This window comes from Ornithorhynchus anatinus, chromosome 8 (assembly GCF_004115215.2).
Source record: "Ornithorhynchus anatinus isolate Pmale09 chromosome 8, mOrnAna1.pri.v4, whole genome shotgun sequence".
NCBI lineage: Eukaryota > Metazoa > Chordata > Mammalia > Monotremata > Ornithorhynchidae > Ornithorhynchus > Ornithorhynchus anatinus.
Window position 1 is genome coordinate 69,933,131 of NC_041735.1, and position 16,072 is coordinate 69,949,202.

At 57.5% G+C, this 16,072-nt stretch overlaps 1 protein-coding gene across 2 annotated transcripts in view; it reads right to left on the minus strand.

The window, feature by feature from the left end:
* VPS50 (VPS50 subunit of EARP/GARPII complex) overlaps nucleotides 1-16,072 on the minus strand; it is a 93,397-nt gene that overhangs the window by 32,538 nt on the left and 44,787 nt on the right. For both annotated transcript variants that reach the window (XM_029070416.2, XM_029070414.2), the window contains 7 exons: nucleotides 11,602-11,755; nucleotides 10,587-10,684; nucleotides 10,122-10,216; nucleotides 8,775-8,873; nucleotides 7,400-7,490; nucleotides 5,759-5,926; nucleotides 822-940 (listed from right to left, as the gene is read on the minus strand). In XM_029070416.2, coding sequence (XP_028926249.1) covers nucleotides 822-940; nucleotides 5,759-5,926; nucleotides 7,400-7,490; nucleotides 8,775-8,873; nucleotides 10,122-10,216; nucleotides 10,587-10,684; nucleotides 11,602-11,755 — 824 coding nt within the window. The remainder of the gene's footprint in view (nucleotides 1-821; nucleotides 941-5,758; nucleotides 5,927-7,399; nucleotides 7,491-8,774; nucleotides 8,874-10,121; nucleotides 10,217-10,586; nucleotides 10,685-11,601; nucleotides 11,756-16,072) is intronic.

Consider the following 16,072-nt stretch of genomic DNA (forward strand, 5'->3'; position numbering starts at 1 on the left):
TACGACACCCTTCACTCTCCTCTCTCCATCCCTGACTCTCCCCAAGTGACCGTGGACCATCCCTCACCCCTGACTCTCCCTTCTCCGTCCCTAACTCCCTCGGCGACCCACCGTGGACCAACCCATAATAATAATAATAATGTTGGTATTTGTTAAGCGCTTACTATGTGCCGAGCACTGTTCTAAGCGCTGGGGTAGACATAGGGGAATCAGGTTGTCCCACGTGGGGCTCACAGTCTTAATCCCCATTTTACAGATGAGGGAACTGAGGCACGGAGAAGTTAAGTGACTTGCCCGCAGTCACACAGCCGACAAGTGGCAGAGCTGGGATTCGAACTCATGAGCCCTGACTCCAAAGCCCGTGCTCTTTCCACTGAGCCACGCTGCTTCCCCAACCCACACGCCTGACTCTCCTCTCTCCATCCCTGACTCTCCCCCAGTGACCGTGCACCATCCCACACCCCTGACTCTCCCTTCTCCATCCCTAACTCCCTCGGCGACCCACCGTGGACCAACCCACACGCCTGACTCTCCTCTCTCCATCCCTGACTCTCCCCCAGTGACCCAGCAGGGACCATCCCACACCCCAGACTCTCCTCTCTCCATCCCTGACTCTCCCCCAGTGACCCAGCAGGGACCATCCCACACCCCTGTCTCTCCCTTCTCTACCCCCTGCCTCTCCTCCAGTGACCCACCATGGACCATCCCACACCCCCGACTCTCCCTTCTCCATCCCTGACTCTCTCTGAGGAGGAGGTCACTGCGGAGGCGAGGGACAGGGAGGGAATCCGGTGGGCAGGGGCTGGGGCAGGCCAGCTCACCTCTTTACCGGGGGGTCTCCCGTCTGCTCGTCCACGTAGTCCCGCTTCAGCTCCTCGGGGACGTCGCTGTCGCTGTCGTACTCCTGGTAGGCGCTTTTCTCCTGCTCGTCCGACTCGTACTGAAACATTCATTCATTCGTTCATTCAGTCCCATTTACTGAGTTCTTACTGAGTGCAGAACACTGTACTAAGCGTTTGGGAGAATAGAATACAACAACAGACAGACACATTCCCTGCTCACAACAAGCTTACCGTCTAGAGGACGAGAAGCAGTGGCATCCAAAGGCCACCCTCCTTGGGCCGGGCCCGGGCCGGGCAACCCTGGCGGGGTCCCCACGTAGGGTGGCTTCCTCTCTCTCCTTCCCCAAAATGCGCCTGGGTCCCCCAGGCCGCTGACCACTCCCCGGCCGTCCTGTCCCCAGGGGACCACTAAGTGCATGTATGCACGCATGTACATACGTACACACATATGTACAATGTATATACATATGTACATACACTGAGAAGCAGCGGGGCTCAGTGGAAAGAGCACGGGTTTAGGAGTCAGGGGTCACGGGTTCTAGTCCCAGCTCCACCACCTGTCAGCTGTGTGACTTTGGGCAAGTCACTTCACTTCTTGGTGCCTCAGTTCCCTCATCTGTAAAATGGGGATTAAGACTGTGAGCCTCACGTGGGACAATCTGATTACCCTGTATCTACCCCAGCGCTTAGAACAGTGCTCGGCACATAGTATGCGCTTAACAAATACCAACATTATTATTATTATTATTATTATTATTACATGGGGGGGGGTGTAGGACTAGGGGGTCAGGCAGAGGAGGGAATGGGGACCCAACCATCTAGAGAGGGGCTGAGGGCGGATTTAGCCCAGCGGCCTGGCCTGCCTCTGCTGGCATCTACTCATTTACTGGTTTTTGTCGCTCCCACCCGTGACTCTCCTCGCCCTCTATGCCGCTCCTCTCCAAACCAGTGAATTTTGGGGGTCCACGCTCATTCTCCTCGGGCTGTAAGCTCCTCGAGGGCAGGGGCCATTGAACGAGGTGGGGCATTCGATGATCATCGGAGCCACGGACGACCAGGCTCCCACGGATAATCCCGCACAGAAGAAGCGGTGTAGCCTAGGGGCTAGAGCGTGGGTCTGGGAGTCAGAAGGACCCGGGTTCTAATCCCGGCTCTGCCATATGTCTACTTGGGCGAGTCACTTCACTTCTCTGGGCCTTAGTGACTTCATCTGTAAAATGGGGATGATGACTGTGAGCCCCACGCGGGACAGGGACTTTGTCCAACCCGATTAGCTTCTGTCGACCCCAGCGGTTAGGACGGTGCCTGGCACGTGGTAAGCACTTAACAAATACCAATTTTATTTAAAAAAGGGGGCCGAGAACCACGGCGGGCCACCCACGGGGTACCAGGCTGCTTGGCCTCTTCCCGTCTCTGGTCCTGCTCAATGGGATCGCACCATCCGGAGTCTTGGCCGTCCAGATGCCAGGAGGAGTGGGTGGGGAGAGCAAGCCCTGTGGCTGGCGGGGGTGACCACTCCCAAGAGCCTGCCTGGGATCACTTTGCTACCCAACCCTGATGAGAACGCTCCCCACCCACGGCCACGGACGAGGGAGCCGAGACCCGTGGAGCCGCAAGGGGCCTCGAGCCCCCTCGGTCCAGTCCCCAGCCTCCCCACAGGCGAGACACCCCATCACCCCGGACAGACGGGGATCCAAACCGATAAGCTCTCCGGGGCCAGAGATGCTAACTTTCCTCAGGGGGAATCCTTGGGAAGTTCTTCCTTGGATCCCCCTGAAATCTCTCCCACGTCGGAGGAAGCCGCTCCCGGGCCCTCCTCCTGGGACCCGAGGGTGGTAACGGGCAGACCAGCCCCAGGGCGGAGCTTAGAGAACCCCGGTGCGCTCGACTGGAGAAACAGGCCTTCCCAGGGACCCTGCTCCATCCCCTGCTCCAGATCTGCTCTCCCTGAGCCAGGAAGAAACCGCCCAGACCCGCCCGGGTCAACCCCCTCCTAGGCCGTGGCCTCGACACGCCGCTGGTGGAAATTTCCCCTGCCCGTCACGCGGACAATGAAAAATCACGCTCTTTCTTTGAAGCCTTCAGCTCCAACTGATAATAACGATAATCACAATGAGAATTAATGTGCTCTTCATTCAGCTAGCCCGCAGTGCCAGGAAAAGGTCCCGACGCCTTCTATCCAGGCAACGATTCAGAATTAAAAATGAGAGGCAGCGGGATCTACCGAACCGAGCGCCGAGAGTCCGAAGACCTGGGTTCCAATCTCAGCTCTGCCCCTCATCGGCCGGGAGACCTCGGTCGAGTCACTGGACCTCTCTGGGCCTCAGTAACTTCATCTGTAAAATGGGGAGTCCAACTTCGTCCCCCATCCCAGACCTTGAGCCCCGTGTTGGCCACGGAGTGTGTCGGACCTGATGATCCCGCCTCTACACTAGGCTAAGGGCACAGTAAGCGCTGAATAAAAGCTGCGATAATGATTATTACGATTCTTATGGCGACTTGAGAGCTCTCCTACGGTGAGGATCGGTGGCTCTCAAGACACGCTCAGAGGGGAAAATCCCTCCCTGGTGACTGAACGGATTGACCAAAACCAGGGAAAAGCCGCCTAAACTCCATTGCCAAGGTGACGGAAGTGAGCTGAATCAATGACAACAATAATGTCGGTATTTGTTAAGCGCTTACTATGTGCAGAGCACCGTTCTAAGCGCTGGGGTAGATACAGGGTCATCGGGTCGTCCCACGTGAGGCTCACAGTTAATCCCCATTTTCCAGATGAGGTCACTGAGGCCCAGAGAGGTGAAGTGACTCGCCCACAGTCACCCAGCTGACAAGTGGCAGAGCTGGGAGTCGAGCCCATGACCCCTGACTCCGAAGCCCAGGCTCTTCCCACTGAGCCACAGGTCCACGGTGCCTCTCTTCCTCCGTTTCCAGGACCGGGAGGCCCAGGTGTGCAGAGGCCATGTCTGACCCAAGTCTCCCCCAGCGCTTAGTACAGAGCCTCTTGTATCTCCCTCAGCACTTATCACCCGTGTGGGCAGGGGAAGGATTTCCCAACTCTGTCACGTTGTACTCTCCCCACTAAGTACGGTGTTCCGCACACAGTAAGTGCTCAAGAGATACCCCTGATTGACTGACTGATTGAATACAGTTCTCGGCCCGTAGTAAGTGCTCGACAAAACTCCACAGATACTACCCTGAGGGCGCAGGCAGTGAGACTCAAATGGTGAACTAGAACTCCGAGAGCACAAAGGGCTCCTCGGCCTGAAATGAACCCTAGAGAGCAAGGTCCGCAGGCTGACCGGGCTTGGAAGTCGGGGGTCATGGGTTCGAATCCCGGCTCTGCCACTTGGCAGCTGGGTGACTGCGGGCGAGTCACTTCACTTCTCTGTGCCTCGGTTACCTCATCTGTAAAATGGGGATTGAGTCTGCGAGCCTCCTGTGGGACGACCCGATTACCCTGTATACCCCAGCGCTTAGAACAGTGCTCCGCACATAGTAAGTGCTTGACAAATACTAACATTATTATGAAAATGCGCCGGCGATGCACATGACCTACTGCCAGCCACTGACCCACGGTGTCTACTGGGTGCCCGCTGAAAGCCATGAACCGAGCACCGGGAAGAGTCCCAACAACCAGTCAGTAAGAGGAGCAGCATGGCCTGGTGGATGATGTAGGGGCTTGTGAGTCAGGAGGACCTGGGTTCTAATCCTGGCTCTGCCCTTGACTGCTGTGTGACCTCGGCTAAGTCACTTCACTTCTCTTGGCCTCAGTCACCACAGCTTTAAAATGGGGTTTAAGACCGTGAGCCCCATGCAGACAACCTGATTAGCTGGTATCCGCCACCCCGGTGCTTAGTACGGTGCCTGGCACGTAGTAAGCACTTAACAAATACCACAATCATTATGATCATTACTATTATTAATAACGATAATTGCATTTATCGAATGCCTCACACTGAAACAGAAAGCATGAACCCTGCCCTCGAGGAGCCTCTGATCAAGTGGTAACCGACCCCCACACCCCAAACACCGCAGCGTGGCTCAGTGGAAAGAGCCCGGGCTTGGGAGTCGGAGGTCAGGGGTTCGAATGCCGACTCTGCCACTTGTCAGCTGTGTGACTGTGGGCGAGTCGCTTCACTTCTCTGTGCCTCAGTGACCTCATCTGTAAAACGGGGGTGAAGACTGTGAGCCTCACGTGGGACAACCTGATTACCCTGTGTCTCCCCCACAGCTTAGAACAGTGCTCTGTACATAGTAAGCGCTTAACAAATACCAACATCATTATTATTATTATTATTACTATTATTATTGAACACCAGTCATTCTACAAAGACAGTCCTGAGCTCCTTTCCTCTTCTCCCTCTCCCTCTGCATCACCCTGACTGGCTCCCTTCATTCACCCAGCTCCCAGCCCCACAGCACTTATGGACATATCTTGAATTTATTTACTTATATTAATGTCTCTCTCCCCGTTTAGACCGCGAGCTCGTTGTGGGCAGACAACGTGTCTGATTTTGTATCACACTCTTCCAAGGGCTCCGCACACAGTAACGCTCAATAAATACGATCCAATGAATGAATGAATGAATGAATGAAAGGGTCCTGGGCTCGAAAGCAAGGGGCTGACTTCACTTTCAAGAAAAGAAATGGAAAATCAGGCACTGAGGGTCTTGTGAGCCTCGGGCCCCTTCCTTTCCCACCAGAGAGTTGATTCCCCGATCACGACCTGCTGAGGAAAAGGGCCCAGAGACCCACTCCCACACGGCAACTCAGCAGAGAGCGCATCCACCTCGACCCCAGAGCCGTGCAGAAGGCCGCCGCGGCCGATCCATCGCAGGACGTGCCCGTCGGGGGCCGGTTCCGCACGCCCTCCCGGTCGAGCCCGACGCCGGAACCACCACGGAACAAGCACCTACCCCATTGGAAGCCAAAACATCTTCCGTCTCCTCGTCCTTGTTGTTGGCCTGGATTTCAAACGGGTTCCCTCCGGCCCCGAACAAGGCCCCCGGCGTGCGGAGCGGGGCGGCCGGCTGCCGGCTGGGGGAGACCGACGGGGACCGGGGCTGCTCCAGGAACTTAAACTCCTGCGGATCCACGCAGACAGACGGACGGTCGGTCAGACAGAAGCTCCTGAGCCCTCGGGTGGTGGCTCGATTGCCGACCCGGCCTTCACGGGCTTTCCGAGCCCAAGGTGGGGCCGGAACTGGGACCGGTATCCCCGAACACCTGGGAGTCCAAAAAGGAGGGAGCCGATCCCGGGCTTCTAGGGGATAACGGAACCGAGGTCCCAGGGGATCGTGCTCCTCGGGAGCAAGGGTGGAGGCCACCTGCGGACACGGCCCTTCCCGGAGAGCAGGAAGAAACTTCCCGGAGACAGCGTGGGTGACAGCGCAGCCTCGACCGCCCGCGCTCCCAAGCCGCTGCTCCAGCCCAGGCCCGGCCCAGAGGCGTTTTCTCCCCACCGCTCGTCCGCCCTCGGGAGGAACGCGCCCACCCTCCCCAGCCTGCCCCGAGGGCCCCCGCCCCACAGCCGGACACCAAACCCACTGGCCTTTGGCCACGAAGACCCGTACCTATTTACCTGAGCGATTTACTATTCGGCTTAAAGCACGACAATACGCCCGAGTGAACGTTTCGGATAGTCATCTGAGGACACGGGTTTAAAATATATATGACTTTCACTATAAAGTCACCATGTTTAAAGAAAACCATCTTTCCAGGCAGAATGATACTAAATTCACCCGATTTCACAGAGTGAAAAATCTGCAGATGCGGGTGCCACCGTGTTTCAATTTCAACTAATTTGATTTTCTCAAATTCACTGCCATGAGGTTCCGAGAAAAGTACATTAACCGTTCCTCTCTCTCGGGAGTTTGGAACTCCCTGTCTGGCTCCGAAATGTCACCCCGCTAATTCCTCCCGATTTCCACTCCCCGCATCGGCGGTGTCTGTGCCGTCGATGTCGGCTCTGAGCGGGCGGGGACCAGGCCGCATCCGGTCGTTCGCCGAGCTGCTGCCGACGGGCCACAGCGACCGCCTCAGAGCCCGCTTCCAAAGAGGCGATTACTCTGACAGGAATACCCCTAAATGGGATGCTGATTCCCGGCGGTCAGTTGGCCGCTTTGAGACGGCCAGGTTGGCCTCCTCCACAAACGCCAAGGGACCCGATGGCAGAGCTGTTCCGGACCACTCCGGGGGCCGGCGGCGACTGCCGGTCCTTGCTCTGTGACTGGGTGCCGAGGTCCGGAACACACGGTAAACCGGCGGCCCCGTTCCCCAGGGTTATCCCCCGGAGCCACGGGTCCCCGGCTGCCCTCTCGGCAGTTCCGGAGCCACACGGAAACGGTTGGGTGGGCGGGGGCTCAGCGTGGGACTGTGGGAGGGCAGAGCAGAGGGCAACTCCGTGGCCCCGGGGCATCGTGGCCGCCTCGCTGCAGGGTCGCGCCGCACTACGACAGCGCTGACCTGCCCGTTCTGCGAGGCCGGAGGCAGCGGCAAACGCAGGCAGAGGCAGCCGGTGAGGGGGGCCGCACGAGCCGGCCCCGGGAAACACTTACGTGGAGCTGCAAGATGCTGAAGCTGGACTTGACAGGGCAGAGCTCCCAGGCCTCGTTCACAAGGAACATCCTCAACTCGTCCAGACGGGTTCTGCGGGGCAAACGTCAATCCCAGGATGGATGGGCTACGCCCCTCGGGGCTCGCCTAGGCTACGTTCATTCATTCGATCGTATTTACAGGGGCCGGGGCGGACAGGGCAAGGGCCGGGGGGGAGGAACGGTAATTTCCATTTTCTAAATCATCCGCGCTCTCTCAGTTACAGGCCAGGAGGGCAGGACAAGCTGGAATACCCAACCGGAGCTTTCCAGGCTGATCCAGGAATCGATCGATAAAGGCAGCGTGGCCGAAGGGAAAGAGCGCGGACCTTGGAGTCACAGGATCCGGGTTCTAATCCGGACTTGACCACCCGCCTGCTGTGAGACCTCGGGCAGGTCACTTCTCTAGACCTCAGTTCCCTCACGTGTAAAACAGATATCTTCCTATCCTCTAGACTGTGAGCTTATTGTGGGCAGGGAATGTGCCCATTTGTTGTTGTATTGTACTCTTCCAAGTGCTCAGTAGAGGGCTTTGCACACAGTAAGCACTCGATAAGTATGTCTCAAAATAAAACTGCGGTATTTGTTAAGCGCTTACTATGTGTGCAAAGCACTGTTCTAAGCGCTGGGGGATACAAGGTGATCAGGTTGTCCCACGTGGGGCTCACAGTGTTTTTAATCCCCATTTTACAGATGAGGTAACTGAGGCACAGAGAAGTGATCTGACCAAGGTCAAACAGCAGAGACAAGTGGCAGAGTCAGGATTAGAACTCGGGTTTTCTGAGTCCCACCCAGGCCCTTGCTCCGTCCACCGGCCGTGCTGCTTACCGTTTCCCCGGAGCACTCGCACATCGCTGGTAGGGAGAGGGAGGCGTGGACTGTTAGCCCCTTTTCTCAGATGAGGAAACTGAGGCCCAAGGTCACCCAGCGGGCCGGGACTAGAGCTGGGACTCGACTCATTTATCGCCATCGTTCTCGTCCGTCCGTCTCCCCCGATTAGCCCGTGAGCCCGTCAAAGGGCAGGGACTGCCTCTACCTGTTACCGATTTGTACCTTCCAAGCGCTTAGTACAGTGCTCTGCACACAGTAAGCGCTCGATAAATACTATTGAATGAATGAATGATTCGGAGCCCCCCGGCTTCGCCCAGCCCCACGCTCTCTGCCCCGAGCCTCAATTCCTCCTGGGCCTCAATTCTGGCAGGAGATGAACTGCTCGCTCACTCTTGGGTCACGGAGGGAGAAGAGGGGGAGCACGAGAGAGCGCGAGAGCCGGGAGCCACAACCTCTCCTTCCTCCCACGCACATAAACCCACTGAGGACCGGTGCCGGGACACCTCACCTGTGGTAATTCTTGAAGTAGTTGATGCTCTGCTTCCGGATGGATTCCTGCAAAACCTCCGACTTGCTTCCGCAGAAGTCCTCCCCGACCTGCATCAGCCTGTATGGACGCGGGTAGTTCGGGGCCCACCGGGCCTTCACCTCAACCCTGAACTTCACGGGACGAAGCCCAGGCCTCCTCCCTCCGCCGGCCCCGGGTGCGAAGAGGCCAGGGCAGACCCCACCCCGGGCTCGGTCGGGGCCGGGGGCCACCCTCCGGAGGGGCGTAGGGCGGGACGGGTCCCAGGCCAAGATGAAGAAAACCCCAAGAGAGTCTCCGAGCTCGGACCGCCCAGGCGAGAACCCCCGCTGAGAGGGAAGTGGGACCAGCGGATGAAGTTTTAGGCTTTCGGTGAGCCCCCGACCCCAGGGTTGCCCCAGCACATATCCCTTAGTATGGGAAACCTGTGCTGCAAAAGTTGCTCCGGGGCCAGAGGCAAGCACGTGCGCCTGACCGTCCCCGCCAACGTTGGCCACCCCGACGGACGGGCGTTTGGGCAGGGCATTCACCTGTTCCTCGACTGTGCCCTTATTACGCGCTGCCTGGCCACAGAGAGGGCCCTCGCATCAGGGGAAGACTGAATCGGTACCGCCGGCTTTGGGGCTCGGATGACCTCGGGGATGACGGGGAGAGTGGGCGGCCCAATTCTCTGCTTGGGATGTTGGCTGCTGTGATGGTCTCACCTGCCAGGTTCCCGGGACATCCACTCCCTTCTGGAGCTCGCCCCGGCCCGAAAGCCTTCGGAAAGGGAGCGTTCCCAGCATCTTCGGGGAGCCTGCGGCATCGCCGCTCCCAGACGGGACCGACAGCCCTCCGCGGGGGAACCGCGGCCGCCTTTCCTCCCGGAAACGGGACTTGCCGGCGTGGGAGACTCAGTCTCCGCCCCGCCTCTCCGCTCTCTGGGCTGCACGGCCCCAATCCCATTACCCTTCATCAGAGATCCAATTTACAGCCCCTTAATCCGATTCCCCGCTCTCCTCTGGACGCCTGCTTGAGCGGTGGCGCCTGAAAGTGGATCCAGTCCCCGAACGGAGGGGTCGGGGATCGCAAGGGGGCACGCACGTAAAGACACACGTGTGCGTGCACGCGCGTGCGCGCGCACACACATCCAGGCTCCCCTCAGTTTCCCTCGTTACTCGGGTCGCATCCAGTCTGACTCTCCAACTCGCTCCATGTCACGAGACCCCGCTGAGGTGACACAGCTGGCTCCCGGCATGCGACCCATTCGCTCCCGGACGCCCCGCTCCCCTGCGGCCGAAGCGGGCAGCCCCGAGTCCCCGGGCCCAGGCCTCGCGCGGCCGCGCTAACCTGCTGATGATGTCGAGGACGAAGATGAAGTCGTCGTACTTGAACATGGACATGTCCGTCCCGAGCAGGTAAGTCTTCACTTTCAGCTGCACGTCCTGGAAAGCACGGACATTCAAAGGGAACACTGGGCCCGAGGGCGGCGTCTGGGCCGCCGGAAGCCAGGTCAGTCAGAGACCCGGTTTCGGGAGGACGCCAGAGATCCCCGGTCAAGTCTGAGTGGCCGGGGGAGAGCTGTGGGCGGAAGGTGGGCGGGAGGGTGAGATGCAGGGGACCGCTGTTCCAGTTTGGGGCGCCGCCAGGTGCTAAGCAGAAGTCACAGGTCAGATCCTGGGGGCTTCCCGGCCCGGTATGAAAAGCTCCCAGGTCTCACGGTGGGCAGCTGAGGTAGCTCTGGGCTCCAGCTCCCCGCCACCCCCCACGCTCTGGCCAACCGCGCCAATTCCCGCTCTGGGCCCACAAACCCACCTGCCAGATGCGCGTGAGGCCGTGTTCCAGTTTCTTCTTCACGTAGCCGCGGTCAAAGCTGGTCTCTTCGCCTCCCGCCACGTGACCGCCTTCCGAACCTGGTGGGGAAGAGGTGTGCCGGAGCTGAACATCTACCTCAGACCCCCGGCGCGGCCCGGTCCCGCCCCCTCCCCGATCCCGGATCGGCCGGTTCCGGAGTGTCGGGACGGGTCGCCCGCTCCCTCTCACCTGGCCAGATATGCACAATCCCGGGCTTTGGCAGGGAGGTGCCATCGGCAGGCTGGAACCCCGGGTACCCAGGCCCAGCATTCATTCATATTTATTGAGTACTTACTGTGTGCAAAGCACTGTACTAAGCACTTGGGAGAGTACACTAATACAACAGACAGACACAATGCCTGCCCACAATGAGTTCACAGTCAGAAGCTGAAGAGAAGCTGGGTTGGCTAATAACACCAGGCAGCAGGGAAAGACTAACCACCACAGAGCTGTTGCCATTAGACCATTAGCTCCTGCAAGGCAGACACCGGATCTCCGAGCTCTATCGTTATCCCCGAGTGCTCAGTACAGTGCTCGGCACACAGCAGTTACTCGGTTCAGTGATGGCAGCAGGTGCTCAGTAAATGCCACAGTGACCGAGTGACTGGGGCCATGAAAGAAGCCACGGGAAGAGTGTCAAAACGGACACGACGTAAAGCAGAAACAGGACAGAAATTTGTTTCACCCAAAATGCCGCTCCGTCAAGCCCAGAACGGGCCTTCCCCGTCCCCGTGACTCCTTGGCCAAACCCCAAGACACCCAACCCGCTCCCCATTCAACAGAGATCTCTCACGAAGCCAGCGGGGCCTCTTTTCCAGCCCCGGTGGATGCCCAGCTCCCTCCCGCCGCCCGCCCGGCCCCTAGCCCAAGCCTGCCGGGCCAGCGGAGCCAACGGGGAAGCCGGAACGGCGGGTGGGGAGCCGGGCCGCGACCCGGGCCCCTCCCGTGGGGAAACGCGAGCTGAGCCTCTGCCCACCGCTGACTGCGCCGGCCTCCTCCGCCTCCTCCTCCTCCTCGTGGCGGCGCTGGTCTTCATGCCACTCCATGGTCCTGTAATAGCTGAGCATCACTTCCCATAGTGCTTTGCAGAGGTCGGTGAGACAGGGAATGTAGCTGTCGGGCGTGACGTGCTGCAGAGGGAGAGAACCGTTGCTTGACCCGGGACTCGGCCTTCCCCTCCGACCTCGGGAAAATGGCAATTTCTAAGTCCGCCCGCCCGCATACCCGTGCCCCTGCGACCCAAGACCAGGACGGTGACACGGCTCCGCTGGCGGACGGCTCCTTCCCCGCCCACCCCCGGCCTCTGGCCGCAGCCGACCCCGCCTGAACCTCCGCCCTCGGCTGCACCGGCTGTCCACCACCCCTCCCCTGCTTTGGCCTCCCCCATTCTGCCACACCGTTCCCCCGTCACACCCGGAGAAGCAGCATGGCCTAATGGATAGAGTCCGGGCCTGGGAGTCGGAAGGACCTGGTTGCTAATCCCAGTTCTGCCACTTGTCTGCTGGGTGACCTTGGGCAAGTCGCTTCACTTCTCTGTGCCTCAGTTACCTCATCTGTAAAACGAGGATTAAGACTGTGAGCCCCATGTGGGGCAGGCACTGTGTCTGACATGATTATCTTGTATCTACCCCGGCGCTTAGAACGGTGCTCGGCAGTTGAGGTACGGTGAATCGGCTGGCGTTAGAGGAGTGCGAGTGCGGACGGAGTTGTGGGAAATCGGAGAGGTAAGATGTGGTGGGGGGTTGACTGAGGGCCTTATAGCCGATGGCAAGGAGTTTGTTTGTTGCAGAGGCAGAGGGGCGACGGAGGTTCTTTAGGAGTGGAAAGTTACAGACTGAATGGTTGGTTTGTTTTTTTAAGAAAAAATGATCCCGGCAGCAGTGTGAACTGTGGACTGGAGCGGGGAGAGAGAAGAGGCAGGAAGGTAAGGGAGGAGGCTGATGCAGAAGTCAAGGTGGGATGGGATAAGTGCTTAAATTAGGGTAGTAGCTATTTGGATGGAGCGGGAAGGGGCAGATTTTAGTGATGCGATGAAGGCCCGGAGCCCCAGGTCAGGCCGAGACAAGGCTGCCAGGTGGGGGGCAGAAGGAGTCTTTTAGACTGTGAGCCCGTTGTTGGGTAGGGAATTGTTCTCTATTTAGTTGCCGAATTGGACTTCCAAGCGCTCAGTAGAGTATTCCGCCCACAGTAATGCGCTCAATAAACGACGCTGAACAACGAATGGGGGAAGGAGGAGGAAGAGGAAGAACTGACGGACCTCAGTTTCGTCCGTCTCGCCATCATCCCCTTTCCCACATCCTTCCCCTTTTATACTCTGACAGACCACCACTCGTCCTCCCATTCGAAGCCTTATTAAAATCCCATCTCCTCCAAGAGGCTTTCCCCAATTAAACCCTCATTTCCCCCTCTCCCTCTCCCTTCTGCACTGACCTTGCACATGAACCTCTACCTTTTAAGTACGTGACATTCACCCCACCCACCCAGCTCCACTGTACTGCACTCTCCTGAATGCTCAGTACAGTGCTCCAAACAGGGTAGTCTATAAACCCCCTGAGGGCAGGGACTGGGTCATGGCACTGTGCATAGAGCACGGGCTTGGGGGTCAGAAAGTTGTGGATTCTAGTTCCTGCTCCATCACTGGTCTACTGTGTGACCTTCAGCAAGTTACTTCACTTCCCTGGGCCTCATCTGTAAAACTGGGATTGAGACCGTGAGCCCGACGTGGGACAGAGACTGTGTCCATCCCGATTTGCTTGTCTCCATCCCAGCGCTTAATACAGTCCCGGGCGCTGTAACAAATGCCATCATCATCAGTATCATTATTATTAATTATTGCCAAGTGGTTGAGTGGACAGAGCATGGGTCTGGGAGTTAGAATGACCTGGGTTCTAATCCCGGCTCCGCCATATGTCTGTTGGGTGACCTTGGGCAAGTCACTTCACTTTCCTGGGCCTCGGGTACCTCATCTGTAAAATGGGGAATAAGAGTGCGAGCCCCACGTGGGACAAGGACTGTGTCCAACCTGATTAACTTGCATCTACTCCAGCACTCAGTGTTCGGCACACGGTAAGCGCTCAACGAGTACCATTATCATCATCATCATCATCAAACCCACTGTTCCGTACTCTCCCAAGCGCTCGGTACGGTGCTCTGCACGCGGTCGACTGTAAACTCCTTGACGGCAGGTATTGGGTCCACCAACTCTACTGTACCATACTTTCATTCGTTCATTCAATAGCATTTATTGAGTGCTTACTATGTGCAGAGCACTGTACTAAGCGCTTGGAATGGACAAATCAGTAACAGATAGCCCTCTGACGGGCTGACAGTCTCAGCGCAGTACTCCGCACACACTAAGTTCTCAATAAATCCCCTCGATTGATTGCAGCCCTGAGGACGGCGGGAGGACGGAGTTCAGCGAAGGAACCTCTAGGAGCAGATCCACCCATCCGGAGGCTAACCGGGCCAGCCCCCAGTTACATGGAGAAATTCTGAGAGACCAAAGCTCTGTGGAACAGGAAATAAACACTCAAAAGGAAGAGTGCCGACTCGGAACGGAAAACGCATCTGCAATATCAAGGACGCCAGTGACCTGTTACTGAAGTGCTTAGTATAGCGCTCTGCACCTAGTGAACGCTTCACAAATACCACCGACCGAAGCCTCCCGGAGGAAAACAGTCGGACAGGGCAGTTGAGGTTTAATGCAGGAACTTAGCACATTACAGCGCACAAACTCAGACCGGGAAACAAAGCCCTAATGGAAATATTAATTTGGTCCTGACAAGATCGTTTGAGTAATAAGATGATTACCCCAAATACACATTAAATTGGGAAGAAAAGCGTTTTCCTCTAGAGGACTTCTGGCCCGGATCCTCGCCCAGCTGGAATCCAGGAAAAATGAAGGGAGAAACATCTGCGGTCGTTCCCGGCTCTCCTCCACCGGCCGCTCGGAGCCGTGCCTTCCCATCGCCCGCTGTCCCTCACTCCGCCACCCCATCCTACAAAAAGGCTCCTTTGATTTCTTGGCTCCCTCCAGTCATTATAGTTCCATCTGGGTGCCCCCTCCAGAACTCCTCATCTTCCCACCCCAAACCCTGCCCTCCCCCCTGACTTTCCCAACACTACAGACCGCCCCGCCATCCTGCCCGTCGTTGGCATTATCCTTGACCCCCCTCTCTCACTCAACCCACATATTCAATCCATCACTAAATCCTTTCAGTCCCACCGTCCCAACATCGCTAAAATCCGCCCTTTCCTCTCCATCCAAACTGCTACCGCGTCCACACGCTCATCCCAACCCTCTCGGATGACTGTATCGGCCTCTATCGGCCTCCTCGCTGACCTCCCAGCCTCCCGCCTCTTCCCACCCCAATGCATACTTCACTCTGCCGCCCCGGACCATTTTGCTAAAAAAAACGTTCAAGACGTGTCACCTCCGCTCTTCGAAAAACTCCAACCGTTGCCCATCCACCTCCGCATCAAACAAAAATTCCTCACCATTGGCTTTAAAGCAGTCCGTCACCTTGCCCCTTCCTACCTTACCTCACTTCTCTCCTTCTACAACCCAACCCACACACTTTTGCTCCCCGGCGCTAACCTTCTCACTGTGCCTCCGTCTCGCCTATCTCGCCGACGACCCCTCGCCTCCTCCCTCCCTCCTCAACTCCGACAATTACTCTCCCCCTCTTTGAAGCCTTATCGAAGGCCCATCTCCTCCAGGAGGCCTTGCCTAAGCCCCCCTTTCCTCTTCTCCCACTCCCTTCTGCGACACCCTCCCAGCCCCACCAGCACTTCATGTACATATCTGTAATTCATTGATTTATATTACTATCTGTCTCCCCCCATCTAGACTGTAAGCTCGTTGTGGGAGGGAATGTGAGTACAGTGCTCTGCACATAGTAAGCGCTCAATAAATACGATCGAATGAATCTCCCTCCTACCTCCTCTCCGAACTCCTCGATTGAGTCATCTCCACCCGCTGTCTCCACTTCTCCTCTCTCCTTGACCCCCTCCGTTCCGGCTTCCCACCCCCTCGGCTCCTCAGAAACTGCCTCAGAGTCACCAGTGAACTTCTTCTTGCCCAATCCAACCGCCTCTACTAAAATCCTAATCCTCCTCGACCTCTCGGCTGCCTCTGACACTGTCAACCACTCCCATCTCCCGGAAACAATTATCTAACCTCGTTCACCGACCCTGTCCTCGTCCCGGGTCCTCCTCTTTTCTCGTCCGGCCGCTCCTCCTCGCCTGTTTCACGGGCTCCTCCTTCCCTCTCCCTAACCGTGGGAATCCTCAAACTTCAGTTCCGGGTGCCTTTCTCTTCTCCATCTACACCGGTTCTCTTGGAGAACTCATTTGCTCCTATGGCTTCAACTACCATCTCTACAGGGGTGATTCCGCAACAGACATCTCTCTCCTTCTCTAAAGTCTCGCATTCCCCGCTGCCTTCA